The following is a 14,235-nucleotide window of genomic DNA, read 5'->3' as shown; positions in this document are numbered from 1 at the left end:
CATCCTGGCTAACACGGTGAAACCCCGTCTCTACTAAAAAAAAAAAAAAAAAAAAAAAACTAGCCGGGGGGGGGGGGGGGCCCCTGTAGTCCCAGCTACTCCGGAGGCTGAGGCAGGAGAATGGCCTAAACCCAGGAGGCGGAGCTTGCAGTGAGCTGAGATCCGGCCACTGCACTCCAGCCTGGGCGACAGAGCGAGACTCCATCTCAAAAAAAAAAAAAAAAAAAGCACTTCGAATGTGAGAATGAATTGGGTGACATGAATAGAGTATTATCCCTGAGAAGGGACTGAAAGGATCCTAGGGCTCTTCATGGCACATTCCTTTTAGGACCCAGAAACCAGGATTGGCTTGGTGTCTCAAGGCAACTCAGAACCAAAGCCTGGAACAGGCAGCTGTATCCAGAGTGGACAGAAGCCCAGAGACTTGACTGCTGGAGAGGTAGGAACTTGGAAGTTCCAGGGGAGGGCATGGTAGGAATGGGATGAGGAAAAAAGCAAGATGACCTGCATTGAGTGTAGCTTGGGAAGAAAAGGAGGGGAAACATACACAGGGAGGGGAAGCCCAGGAGTCCCAGCTAATGTAGCTTTCCTTCCCAGGTGGTCAAGTGTCTCTCAAGGTCAGTAATGATGGGCCTACACTGATTGGTGCAAATGCCTCCTTCTCTATTGCCTTGAACTTCCCTGGAAGCCAAAAGGTATTGCCAGATGGGCAGGTTATCTGGGTCAACAATACCATCATCAATGGTGAGTACTTCTCTATTCTAGGTCCTTATTCCTAGGGCTCAGGTTCCCTGGTATGCCCAGTGAGCTCAGGGAATGCCCCTTCCTCCTCTACTTTGTTGTTTTTGTTTTCGAGACGGAGTCTCGCTCTGTCACCCAGATTGGAGTGCAGTGGTGCGATCTCGGCTCACTGCAAGCTCCGCCTCCCAGGTTCACGCCATTCTCCTGCCTCAGCCTCCCGAGTAGCTGGGACTACAGGCACCCACCACCACGCTCGGCTACTTTTTTTTGTATTTTTATAGAGACGGGGTTTCACTGTGTTAGCCACGATGGTCTTGATCTCCTGACCTTGTGATCCGCCCGCCTCGGCCTCCCAAAGTGCTGGGATTATAGGTGTGAGCCACCACGCCCAGCCTCCTCCTCTACTTTTTAAAACAAGTTATATATGTAATACATACTCATTGTAGTTAAAATTTAAAAACACAGAGAAGGCCAGGTGCGGTGGTTCACACCTGTAATCCCAGCACTTCAGGAGGCCAAGGCAGGCAGATCAAGAGGTCAGGAGATCGAGACCATCCTGGCTAACACGGTGAAACCCCATCTCTACTAAAAATACAGAAAAAACTAGCCAGGCATGGTGGCAGGCGCCTGTAGTCCCAGCTATTGGGGAGGCTGAGGCAGGAGAATGGTGTGAACCCAGGAGGCGGAGCTTGCGGTGAGCCGAGGTCGCGCCGCTGCACTCCAGCCTGGGCGACAGAGCAAGACTCCATCTCAAAAAAAACCCCAAAACAAAACACAAAAACAGAGAAAGCAAAAAGAAAAGAAAATTACAGCTGTAGTCCCTGCTACTCAGGAGTCTCAGGTGGGAGGATCATGAGCCTGGGAGGTCGAAACTGCATGATCACGCCACTGCACTTCAGCCTGGGTGACAGAGTGAGACCCTGTCTCAAAAAGCAAAAAGAAAAGAAAATTACAGTCCCTAAAGTGGAGGGCAGCAGAATTTAGGGGACCTAGAAGTTGAACAGACCTATATTTAAACTTGTCCTTGATATATGTGACCTTGGGCAAGTTACTTGTTTTGTGCCCCCCCCCCCTTTTTTTTTTTTGTTCTTTGAGACAGAGTCTGGCTGTGTTGCTCAGGCTAGAGTGCAGTGGCATGATCTCAGCTCACTGCAACCTCCGCCTACTGGGTTCAAGTGATCCTCCCTCCTCAGTCTCCTGAGTAGCTGGGGGTAGCCTCCTGAGTAGCTGGTACAGGCGCATGCCACCATGCCCGGCTAATTCTTTTGTATTTTTAGTAGAGACGGGGTTTCACCATGTTAACCAGGCTGGTCTCAAACTTCTGAACTGAAGTGATCTGCCCACCTCATTGTGTTTCCATTTCTGAAGAAAAAAGGACTGTTGTAAGGATTAGAATGTGATAATATGTGTAAAGTATTTAATGTAGTGTCTGCTGCAGCCCACAGTAAAGGCTACATAAATGTTATCTAGTGCTGTTATTTATTTATGTATTTATTTTTGAGACAGAGTCTCGCTCTGTTCCTCAGGCTGGAGTGCAGTGGTGCAATCTTGGCTCACTACAGCCTTTACCTCCCAGATTCCACCGATTCTCCTGCCTCAGCCTCCTGGGTAGCTGGGATTACAGCCTCCCACCAGCACGCCTGGCTAATTTTTGTATTTTTAGTAGAGACAGGGTTTTACCACGTTGGCCAGGCTGGTCTCGAACTCCTGACCTCAGGTGATTTAACCGCTTCAGCCTCCCTAAGTGCTAGGATTACAGGCATGAGCCACTGCACCTAGCCCCCTAGTGCTGTTATTTTTATTCCACTAGCTAGAGCAAATCACTCTAAATATTTTGATATGTGGCTATGTATATACATATATACACATATACATATATCTTCTTTTTGTTTTCTTTCTTTCTTCTTATTTTATTTATTTATTATAGAGTCAGGGTCCTTCTCTCTCTCCCAGGCTGGAGTACAGTGGTGCAATCATAGCTAATTGCAGCCTCAACCTCCTGGGCTCAAGTGATCCTCCTTCCTCAGCCCCTGGAGTAGCTGGAACTACAGGTGCATTCCACCACACCTGGCTACTTTTTTAAAAATGTATTTTGTAGAGACAGGGTCTCGCTATGTTGATCAGGCTGGTCTTGAATTCCTTGCCTCAAGCAATCCTCCCACCTCAGCTTCCCAAAGTGCTGGGTTTACAGCCATGAGACGCCACACCTGGCCAATTAAATTATAGCTTCCGGCCAGGCACAGTGGTGCATGCCTATAAACCCAGCACTTCAGGAGGCTGAGGCGGGAGAATTGCTTAAGCCCAGAAGTTCAAGACCAGCCCTGGCAACATAGCAAGACCATGTCTCTACAACAAAATAAAATTAGCTGGGTATGGTGGTGCATACCTGTAGTCCCAGCTACTCAGGAGGATTGCTTGACTCTGGGAGGTTGACACTGCAGTGAGCTGTGATCACACCACTGCACTCCAGCCTGGGCATCAGAGGAAGACCCTGTCTCCAAAAGAAAAATGTAGTTTCCACACCCTCAGCCCCCAACTGCCACCTCAAATGGTTATACCATGGAGAATGTACTTTCTAGCTAGAGAATATTCCCAGAGCCCCTCTCTGATACCCTGGGAACAATTTTAGGGGTTTTGGTATATAAAAAAGAATGCCAGGGTTTGAGAGTGACTCTGTATTTACCTTTCAGGGAGCCAGATGTGGGGAGGACAGCCAGTGTATCCCCAGGAAACTGATGATGCCTGTATCTTCCCTGATGGTGGACCTTGCCCATCTGGCCCTTGGTCTCAGAAGAGAAGCTTTGTTTATATCTGGAAGACCTGGGGTGAGGGACTCCCTTCTCAGCCTGTCATCTACACTTGTGTTTACTTCTTTGTACCTGATCACCTTTCTTTTGCCCCCCGCTTCCACCTTAACTTCTGTGATTTTCTCTAATCTTCATTTTCCTCTTAGATCTTTTCTCTTCCATAGCACCTAGCCCCCTTGAACTCTATCATAATTCTTTCTGGCAGCTTTTCCTCAATTGTAGTCCTACCCCATGGAATGCCTCATTAGGACCCCTTCCCTGTCCCCCCATATCACAGCCTTCCAAACACCCTCAGAAGTAATCATACCTCCTGACCTCCCATCTCCATTGCCCTGTTTCTAGGCCTGTCCCTCAGTCCCCTTTGACCAGTAATCTCTTCTTCCTTTCTTTTCATTCCAAAAACTTCAGGCCAATACTGGCAAGTTCTAGGGGGCCCAGTGTCTGGGCTGAGCATTGGAACAGGCAGAGCAATGCTGGGCACACACACCATGGAAGTGACTGTCTACCATCGCCGGGGATCCCGGAGCTATGTGCCTCTTGCTCATTCCAGCTCAGCCTTCACCATTACTGGTAAGGGTTTAGGAAGGGGCAAGGCCAGTCATAGGGCAAGAGAAGGCAGGGAGGCTTGGATGGACTGGAAAGGGGAAAGGTGAAATGCTGTGCAAACTTAAAGTAGAAGGGCCAGGAAGACCTAGGCAGAGAAATGTGAGGCTTAGTGCCAGTGAAGGGCCAGCCAGTCAGCTTGGGGTTGGAGAGTGTGGCTGTGAAGGGAGAAGTTGTGGCTCAGGCCTAGTTCTCACCTTTTCTGGCTCCAATCCCAGACCAGGTGCCTTTCTCCATGAGCGTGTCCCAGCTGCGGGCCTTGGATGGAGGGAACAAGCACTTCCTGAGAAATCAGCCTCTGACTTTTGCCCTCCAGCTCCATGACCCTAGTGGCTATCTGGCTGAAGCTGACCTCTCCTACACCTGGGAGTTTGGAGACAGTAGTGGAACCCTGATCTCTCGGGCACTTGTGGTCACTCATACTTATCTGGAGCCTGGCCCAGTCACTGCCCAGGTGGTCCTGCAGGCTGCCATTCCTCTCACCTCCTGTGGCTCCTCCCCAGTTCCAGGCACCACAGATGGGCACAGACCAACTGCAGAGGCCCCTGACACTACAGCTGGCCAAGTGCCTACTACAGAAGTCGTGGGTACTACACCTGGTCAGGTGCCAACTGCAGACCGCTCTGGAACCAATCTCGTGCAGGTGTCCTAACCGACTTGGAATTCATAGCCACTAGCACCTGTGCAGTTGTCTAACTATGCCAACTGCAGAGAGCACAGGTACGACACCTGAGAAGGTGCCAGTTTCAGAGGTCATGGGTACCACACTGGCAGAGATGTCAACTCCAGAGGCTATAGGTATGACACCTGCAGAGGTGTCAATTGTAGTGCCTTCTGGAACCACAGCTGCACAGGTAACAACTACAGAGTGGGTGGAGACCACAGGTGGAGAGCTACCTACCCCTGAGCCTGAGGGTCCAGATACCAGCTCAATCATGTCTACGGAAAGTATTACAGGTAAGAGGACCAGTGTGAGTGAGGTTCATGGAGGTGGGGTACCCTACTCTACTCTGTAAGTCTTACCCAGGACTCAGACATTACCCAATCCTTTGCTTAGCACTATGGTCCCCTCAGAGCTCTCACTGGCCTGGCTATAAAGCCCTCCAGTCTCTATTAATGACACGGAATAGATCTGGAGTTCAGGAAACCAAGATCTTCCCCTAGGCCATGAGAGAAGAGCTTGTTGCTTTCTCTACTGCTGAGAATGGTTGGCGAGACCAGGGAACAGACTGTGATCATTTACATAATATTTATAGCTCATTTTCTGTTCAAGCATAATTGCACGGAAATCCTTCCCAGATTCCGAGATCCTGATCCTTCCATTTCCCAACCCTGGATTCCCATCCCAAAGCAAAAAGGGAGGAATGAAATAGTGATGCTTGAATGAGTTAACACATGTTGAATGTCTAGCCTAGGACCTGGCATAGTGTGAGATGTGATAAACATTTGAGAATTTTTTAAAACTCCAGTGCCACCCCTAACTGTGATTCTGGAGGAGTCATTTTCTTCTTCTAGGCTTCAGTTTCCTTATCTATAGAATAAAGTTTCCCAGGTCTTATCTGATTCCAAGCCAGTGATTCCAGAATCCAGTAACTCTGGTTCAACCTGAAAAAATGCCTGCTTGGCCTCTGCCTCCAGATGAGTCATCTGTCTCTTGATCTTGCCTCCTCAATCCTCTCCTGCCAGGTTCCCTGGGCCCCCTGCTGGATGGTACGGCCACCTTAAGGCTGGTGAAGAGACAAGTCCCCCTGGACTGTGTTCTGTATCGATATGGTTCCTTTTCCGTCACCCTGGACATCGTCCGTGAGTCCTGCCTACTTTGGGGGCTGATGGAGGCAGCTGTGTGCTGCCTAGGGCTGGTCAGTGGAAGCACACCTTGGGAGGAATTACTCACCTACATAGGAAGAATACCCAAATGCCAGAGTCCTCATTTGAAAGCACAGGGATGAGATTGGTGGAGCAGCCCTGGGGCTTTCCTGTCTATGGGCTTTTGGGGAGGCCAGGTAGAGGAATCCTAACTTGATAATCTTGCAACTCTGCAGAGGGTATTGAAAGTGCCGAGATCCTGCAGGTTGTGCCATCCAGTGAGGGAGATGCATTTGAGCTGACTGTGTCCTGCCAAGGAGGGTGAGTGTCCCACTAGTGTGCTGATAACTCTTGGGTTGACTGTTTCTCTGCTCTCTGGCATTTAGTGTCCCGTCCCAGATCCCCTTATATATTGTGACACCTCTTCCAGGCTGCCCACGGAAGCCTGCATGGAGATCTCATCGCCAGGGTGCCAGCCCCCTGCCCAGCAGCTGTGCCAGCCTGTGCCACCCAGCCCAGCCTGCCAGCTGGTTCTGTACCAGATACTGAAGGGTGGCTTGGGGACATACTGCCTCAATGTGTCTCTGGCTGATGCCAACAGCCTGGCAGTGGTCAGCACCCAGCTTATCATGCCTGGTAGGTCCTTGGACAAGAGCTAAGATGACGAAGGGAGTGGATAGAGGGTAGCTGGCAAGGAGCAGACACTGAGTGAAGCAGTGCCTGGGATTCTTCTCACAGGTCAAGAAGCAGGCCTTGGGCAGGCTCCCCTGTTCGTGGGTATCTTGCTGGTGTTGATGGCTGTGGTCCTTGCATCTCTGATATATAGGTAAGAGCCTCATCACACAGCTCAGACCCCCTTATCCCTTGTTATCACTACTCACTCTTCCTCAAGAGCTTCCCTTTAAGGAAGCATGGTGTCCAGGAAAGAGCCCAGTCTTGTACGTTAGCCAGACTTGGGGGGCAGTCTTGTTTGTGGGACCTGGGGGAAGTAGCTTAACCTGTCTAAGCATTTGAAAAGTAGGTAAGCTAATACTTGCCCTGTGGAGCTGCTGTAAAGATTAGAAATAATGAGTAAAGCACCTGCCTCTGAAGCAAGAGCGCAATAATTGTTATTCATGACTGTTGTTAATAATATGAAGAGTGGGGGCAGTTTGGGTAAACTGAGTTTTCTTTTCCTTTTTTTTTTTGAGACGGAGTTTCACTCTTTTTGCCCAGGCTGGAACATAGTGGCATAATCTCGGCTCACTGTAACCTCCACCTTCCAGTTTCAAGCGATTCTCCTGCTTCAGCCTCCCGAGTAGCTGGGATTTCAGGCACCCACCACCACACCCGGCTAATTTTTGTATTTTTAGTAGAGACAGGGTTTCACCATGTTGGCCAGGCTGGCCTCAAACTCCTGACCTCGTGATTTGCCTGCCTTGGCCTCCCAAAGTGCTGGGATTACAGGTGTGAGCCACCGTGCCCAGCCTGGAGTAAACTGAGTTTTTACCTGCAAGAAGGGCAGATTCCCCAGGCCTGGGGTGGCATGATCCTCAGGCAGGGAAGCTTATGGGGTGAGGGAGGAATGGACAGAGGTTACCACAGAAATAAGAGAGGGTAAACCCTGGAGTTGAGGAGAAGGGGAGGGAGCTAGGATCAAGGCTAAGCAGACTGGGATATGGTGTGTTCCCTTCTTTGGAGAAGCACACAGACAAGCTACTTTTGTCCATTGCTAACCAGTTTACCCCTTCTCCCAATATCAGGCGCAGACTTATGAAGCAAGCCTTCTCCATTTCCCAGCTGCCACATAGCAGCAATCACTGGCTGCGTCTACCCCGCATCTTCCGCTCTTGCCCCATTGGTGAGAACAGCCCACTCCTCAGTGGGCAGGAGGTCTGAGTACTCTCATATGATGCTGTGATTTTCCTGGGTTGACAGAAACACCTATATTTCCCCCAGTCTTTCCTGGGAGACTACTATTAACCGAAATAAATATTCAGAGCCTGATGCTGGTTTTTCGGTCGCTTCTTGGGAGAATCTATGTCATTTAAGGAGTGAAGGTATAAAAGAAGGATGTGTACCACTTACTTAGCAGACCCCAAAGGGGAAACACAAGTCATTTTATTCAGATGAGGCACTTTCAATGTATGTGTTTTGGGGTGTGTGTATGTGTGTGCACAGGGGGAACAGTGAGGTGGTGCAGGATAATAAATACTGTCAGGGTGAAGGAACACTCCCCCGAGCTGGCAGGAGTGTGTGGCAGCAATGTACAGAGCCTCGGGAGTAGAGTCCAGGGATAGGGAGGTGGGTTCACGGCTGGCTTGGAGGCCAAGGGTGTCCCCTTTAGCTCAAGAAGCCAAAGAAATTGGTGGAGCGGGGGGGTGGGCCCATGAGCATGGGCATCTGGTTCTTGTGGGTGATCTTGATCTGGAAGGGAAGGGAGCACATTCAGAGGCAGGACCTGATGCTTTGGGCTGTGGCTTCAGAGATTTGGAGGGAAATCTGTGGGGTTTGGGTGGGTTGCTAGGTTCCTAGAGAGGCCACGATAGGGAAACCAGGGGCTGAGAAATCAAGGTTCAGAATGAATGATGTGCAGGGGAAGTTCAGGCATTAGAAGGGTGTAAAGAAGCTGTGGAATGGGGATTTAGGATCCATGGAGCCCAAGGGTTTAGTTTTTGGCTGGGATCGTCAATACTCACTGTACAGGGCGTCTGCATCCAGGGTTCTCCATCAATTTGCATGGGAAGGGTTTTTGTGGTGCTATGGGAGACCAAGGAACATTGGTGATTTCCTTACTAATCAAATACCAAAACTCTGCTTCTCAGGTTGACTTTGAGACCTTCTGTCACTGAGGGAGATCTAGTAAAGCTCCTCCCCACCATTCCCATGACCTTTCTGCTGCCCCAGCCCCACACCTTCCCTCAGGGACCCTGGTGGAGTCTTCCTTACTGGAAGGTGATCTCAGAGCACTTGGCCAGCCGACGTCCTGCATTCTTGAGCTTGGTATAGATTTGGCCCATCTCAATTGCACCCTCCAGCCCGACTACTTCCAGTCTCTTGTCACTTAGGTCTGGGGACGAAGTAGGGAGTTAAGTTTTACACAAATAGGGTATCCCCATAGGGAGTCACACTTTCCCTTGGTCCTGCCCACTCAGCTCCCAAGGCTGCTCCTCTCACCTGGTACACAGGTTTTCAGGATATCGGGGTCGGTGATGACTTTAGCTGTAGCACCTAAGGCCTGGTTGATCCCATAGATATCCCCGTGGGGTTTCTTGGTATCACCCCAGAGGTTGGAGCCACCATGCATGCTAGGGATGTTTAGCACTGCGATGCCTTCTAGGGACAGGTTGCTCAGATCCAGCGGTTTCCCACATATCTGAGGGGAGGGGCACATTCCCAGTTAGGGAGGGTACAGATCCTCACCTCATGGCATAATCATAGATGTGATCACTCCCTCCACCAGATGACAAACTGGGGGAGGCAGGATTTGAAGATGTGCAAGGGATGAAAATCGGGACTAGTGTATCTTGAGGACTTGGAGAATTGGAGTAGGAGAGCTGGGAGGTCAAAGAAGTATAGGTTCAAGAATATGGGAAGTTCCTAAGGGTGCCATGGAGGGAGAAACTTGGCTATTAAGAAGCTGAAAAGGATGTAGGGTTGAATCTTATTACACACACCTCAACTGTCAAAGACTCCTCCAGCTTTTTGCATGTTGAGAAGATGGATTCAGATGTGGCAAATTCGAAGTACCATAGCTTGTTCTTCATTCTGTGTCAGCCCCAACACAAGGCCCAGTAGGGAGGGACAGGTTACACAGTGCTGGTGGGGGTGGTAAGTGACAGGGAAGGGCATCAACCACCTAACTTTAGTCCCATGGGGAACAAGGGTAGCTTTGGTTGGGGGATCTCCTAGAGGTGCCACTGCTCTTCTAAGCAATCTGAGTCAAACTTGATCACAACCTGGCTCCTGACACTGTATGCCCACACCCCCCTCTCCTTTCCCTCACCTGCTGTTGAACTTCTCAGGATATTTCTCTCGCATGATGTGGAATCGATGAGCAATAGAGGCATCCTGGAGAGTTCAGGACATGAAAGTCAGTATAGAGCTCGCTATCTCCCTCCCCGTCTCCCCTCTCTCCCAAGTCCCCATGTTGCTCCCCATAGCATGTCCCAAGATCTTCTCTTGCAACTCACACCACTGTACTGCACTCCCGATTTCCCTGTGTCACAGGTCACTTAACCTCCCCCCTCCCTTTCTGCTCTCCTCCAGCCTCTGACTGCTTGGCCCCCGCTTTCTTCCTTCTCCCCAAGCCCCATTCCACTGACCACACCAATGGAGAAGTAGTTATTGATGATTTGAAAGGGGACGGGGTCACTCTTTTCTTCAGTTTGTTGAGGTATCACCTCCACGGACCATCGATCCATATGTACCACTTTACTCATCTCTAAATCCTTGAGGATCTTTGCCAGATTCTGTCCTTCGTATCCTAGGAGTGGAAAAGACAGGTTAGCACTTAGCTCTGGGTCCCAGAGAGGCCTCTTCTCAGCTCCCAGCTCCACAAATTCCCAGGGGCCTTCTGCCCTGTTTCTGCAGAGCCTCCCAGCCCTAGCCAGTGACAGGGCAGAGTACATGGTCACAGCTCCTATGGACCTTTCCTCTATACTGTGTGGAGGGTGAATGTTTCCAATGTGTGTGGATATGCAAAGATGGCACCAACAGTCATCTGGAAGGTTGGAGAGAATAGCTAGGGGAATGCTGAAAAAGATGGGTGACAAATAGGGATAATCCTCTCTCACCCTCGACCCCTGATGCTTTCACTCCCTATTCAGACAGACCACAGTATAAAGCAACCATGTGTAAACTGCATTATACAGGCAGAGTGAATGGAATAAAAGGTTCAATAGTAAAGAATAGAGAGCCCCCAAATAGACTCGAGTATATATGGAAATTTAGTATGTGATGTCATTTCAAATAAATGGGGAAAAGATAGATTATTCAATAAATGGTGCTGGGAAAAGGGAGGAGCGGAATGAAAAACTACCTATTGGGTTCTATGCGCACTACCTGCACGACGTGACCATCCATACCCCAAACCTCCCAAAGTGCTGTGATTATAGGCCACCTGCGCCCGGCCAGAATTTGTACTAGAAGAAAACATTAGTAAATGTTTTTATAATCTTTGAATGGATACAACACTAGAAGCCCAAAAGAAAAAGATAGATAAATATAATTATGTTAAAATTTAAAACTAGACGGACATGGTAGTGCCTATAATCCCAGCTACATGGCAAGAAGATTGCTCAAACCCAGGAGTTCGAGACCAGCCTGGTCAACATAGTGAGACCCCATCTCAGAAAACAAACAAGGCCAGGCGCAGTGGCTCACTCCTGTAGCCCCAGCACTTTGGGAGGCTGAGGAGGGTGATCACTTGAGGCCAGGAGTTCGAGACCAGCCTGGACAACATGGGAAAACCTCATCTCTACAAAAAATATAAAAATTAGCCAGGTGTTGGTGGCTCAATCCTGTAATCCTAGCACTTTGGGAGGCCAAGGCGGGCGGATCACGAGGTCAGGAGATCAAGACCATCCTGGCTAACATGATGAAACTTTATCTCTACTAAAAATACAAAAAATTAGCCGGGTGTGATGGCAAATGCCTGTAGTCCCAGCTACTCAGGAGGTTGAGGCAGGAGAACGGCGTGAACCCAGGAGGCAGAGCTTGCAGTGAGCCGAGATCGCGCCACTGCACTCCAGCCTGGGTGACAGAATGAGACGTCGTCTCAAAAAAAATAAATAAATAAATAAATAAATAAATAAATAAATAAAAATTAGCCAGATGTAGGCTGGGCGTGATGACTCACGCCTGTAATCCCAGCATTTTGGGAGGCCGAGGCAGGCAGATCACGAGGTCAGGAGTTTCAGACCAGCCTGGCCAACATGGTGAAACCCCAACTCTACTAAAAATACAAAAAATTAGCAAGGCGTGGTGGCAGACACCTGTAATCCCAGCTACTTGGGAGGCCGAGGCAGGAGAATCACTTGAACCCAGGAGGCGGAGGTCGCAGTGAGCCGAGATCACGCCACTGCACTCCAGCCTCGGCAACAAGAGTGAAACTCTCTCAAAAAAAAAAAAAAATTAGCCAGGTGTGGTGGCATGTGACTGTAGTCCTGGCTACTCTGAGGTGGGAGGATTGCATGAGCCTAGGAGTTTGAGGTTGTGGTGAGCTGTGATCTCACCACTGTACTCCAGCATGGGCAGCAGAGCAAGACTATCTCAAAATAAAGAAAGAAACAAAAAACAAAAAAGGAAAAATGGGCAAATAATACAAACAAGTCTATAATAGAAGAAAAAATACAAATGGCCAATATGCATAGGAAAGGTGCTCAGTATTACTAACAATTTCAAGAACCATAATTAAAACAATTAGCTAACTTTTGTTGCCTATCAGGTTGGCAAAGTATAAGGAGATTCAGAAAACCAAGTGCTAATGAGTTTATGAATAAATTGACATTCTCATTTGCTATTAGCTACAGCATGACTTGATAACTCATTTTTGGAAAGCATTTTGGCAATTTTTATCAAAATGTTATTGGATTTTATCAAAACATAATTTTCGCTGGGTGCAATGGCTCACGCCTGTAATCCCAGCACTGTGGGAGGCCGAGGTGGGCAGATCACCTAAGGTCAGGAGTTCGAGATCAGCCTGGCCAACATGGTGAAACCCTGTCTCTACTAAAAATACAAAAATTAGCTGGGCATGGTGTTGGGCGCCTGTAATCCCAGCTACTCAGGAGGCTGAGGCAGGCAGAATCGCTTGAACCTGGGAGGCAGACATTGCAGTGAGCTGAGATTGCGCCACTGTACTCCAGCCTGGGTGACAGAGTGAGACTCCGTCTCAAAAAAAAAAAAAAGTTGTGTGTTTATGCATATGTGTGTGTGTGTGTGTGTGTGCGCATGCATGTAAAAACAGAAAAAAGTGTAAATAGGAAACAGTGTTTATCTCTGAGGAAGTACATGAAATTTTGTGGGGAGTCTTTAAATCTTTACGGTGACAACATACTGATTATTTATGTCAGTTTTTTTTTTGAGATGGAGTCCAGCTCTGTTGCAAGGCTGGAGTGCAGTGGCACGATCTCGGCTCACTGCAACCTCCGCCTCTCTGGTTCCAGCTATGCTCCTGCTCAGCCTCCTGAGTAGCTGGGATTGCAGGCGTGTGCCACCACACCCGGCTAATTTTTTGTGTTTTTAGTGGAGACGGGGTTTCACCATGTTAGCCAGGATGGTCTTGATCTCCTGACCTCGTGACCCACCCACCTCGGCCTCTCAAAGTGCTGGGATTACAGGCATGAGCCACCTCGCCCAGCCTATTTGTGTAATTTTTTTTTTTTTCTGAGACGGGATCTTGCTCTCTTGCCCAAGCTGGAGTGCACTGGCTTACTGCAGCCTCAACCTGCCAGGCTCAAGCTATCCTCCTGCCTCCAGATCCTGAGTATCTGGAACCGCAAGCTTGTGCCACCATGCCTGGGTAATTATTTTATTTTTCATAAAGATGAGGTCTCACTATGGAGCCCAGGATGGTCTGAAACTCCTGGGCTCAAGTGATCCTCCAGCCTTGGCCTCCCAAAGTGCTGGGATTACAGGTGTAAGCCACCGTGTTCGGCTATTTGAATAGTTTTTTAAAAAGAAAATACCGTTGTTTTTTTTTTTCTCCCCAAGATGGAGTCTAGGTTTGTCACCCAGGCTGGAGTACAGCGGCATGATCTCAGCTCATTGCAACTTCCATGTTTCTCCTGCCTCAGCCTCCTGAGTAGCTGGGATTACAGGTGATCCTGCCACCACACCCAGCTAATTTTTGTATTTTTAGTAGAGATGACATTTCACCATCTTGGCCAGGCTGGTCTTGAAGTCCTGACCTCATGATCCACCCACCTTGGCCTCCCAAAGTGCTGGGATTACAGGTGTGAGCCACCACGTCTGGCATGAACATTTTACTATTAATGGTTATTTTCAGGCTGGACGCAGTGGCTCATGCCTGTAATCGCAGCACTTTGGGAGGCTGAGGCGGGTGGATCACGAAGTCAAGAGATTGAGACCATCCTGGCTAACATGGCGAAACCCTGTCTCTACTAAAACTAGAAAAAAATTAGCCGGGCATGGCGGCTGGCGCCTGTAGTCCCAGTTACTCGGGAGGCTGAGGCAGGAGAATGGCGTGAACCTGGGAGGCGGAGCTTGCAGTGAGCCGAGATCGCGCCACTGCACTCCAGCCCGGTCAACAGAGCGAGACTCTGCCTCAAAAAAA

The 14,235-nt window shown here is 49.1% G+C and overlaps 2 protein-coding genes across 10 annotated transcripts in view; one reads left to right on the top strand and one right to left on the bottom strand.

The window, feature by feature from the left end:
- Positions 1 to 7,943, top strand: part of PMEL (premelanosome protein) — a 12,871-nt gene extending 4,928 nt beyond the window's left edge. The window contains 11 exon segments of the mRNA XM_017853331.1: positions 329 to 439; positions 598 to 744; positions 3,432 to 3,566; positions 3,957 to 4,118; positions 4,370 to 4,848; positions 4,850 to 5,108; positions 5,838 to 5,954; positions 6,194 to 6,278; positions 6,388 to 6,593; positions 6,696 to 6,783; positions 7,700 to 7,943. Of these exon segments, the coding sequence (XP_017708820.1) occupies positions 329 to 439; positions 598 to 744; positions 3,432 to 3,566; positions 3,957 to 4,118; positions 4,370 to 4,848; positions 4,850 to 5,108; positions 5,838 to 5,954; positions 6,194 to 6,278; positions 6,388 to 6,593; positions 6,696 to 6,783; positions 7,700 to 7,835 (1,925 nt within the window). The 3' untranslated portion in view covers positions 7,836 to 7,943.
- Positions 7,944 to 8,024: 81 nt separating this feature from the next.
- DGKA (diacylglycerol kinase alpha) overlaps positions 8,025 to 14,235 on the bottom strand; it is a 26,293-nt gene continuing 20,082 nt past the window's right edge. For all 9 annotated transcript variants that reach the window (XM_017853324.1, XM_017853329.1, XM_017853327.1 and 6 more), the window contains 7 exons: positions 10,262 to 10,422; positions 9,943 to 10,007; positions 9,614 to 9,704; positions 9,114 to 9,312; positions 8,886 to 9,006; positions 8,636 to 8,696; positions 8,025 to 8,363 (listed from right to left, as the gene is read on the bottom strand). In XM_017853324.1, coding sequence (XP_017708813.1) covers positions 8,280 to 8,363; positions 8,636 to 8,696; positions 8,886 to 9,006; positions 9,114 to 9,312; positions 9,614 to 9,704; positions 9,943 to 10,007; positions 10,262 to 10,422 — 782 coding nt within the window. In that variant the 3' untranslated portion in view covers positions 8,025 to 8,279. The remainder of the gene's footprint in view (positions 8,364 to 8,635; positions 8,697 to 8,885; positions 9,007 to 9,113; positions 9,313 to 9,613; positions 9,705 to 9,942; positions 10,008 to 10,261; positions 10,423 to 14,235) is intronic.

The sequence above is a fragment of the Rhinopithecus bieti genome, unplaced genomic scaffold (genome assembly GCF_001698545.2).
Source record: "Rhinopithecus bieti isolate Rb0 unplaced genomic scaffold, ASM169854v2 scaffold_35950, whole genome shotgun sequence".
NCBI lineage: Eukaryota > Metazoa > Chordata > Mammalia > Primates > Cercopithecidae > Rhinopithecus > Rhinopithecus bieti.
This window is presented reverse-complemented; position numbering and strand designations above follow the sequence as displayed.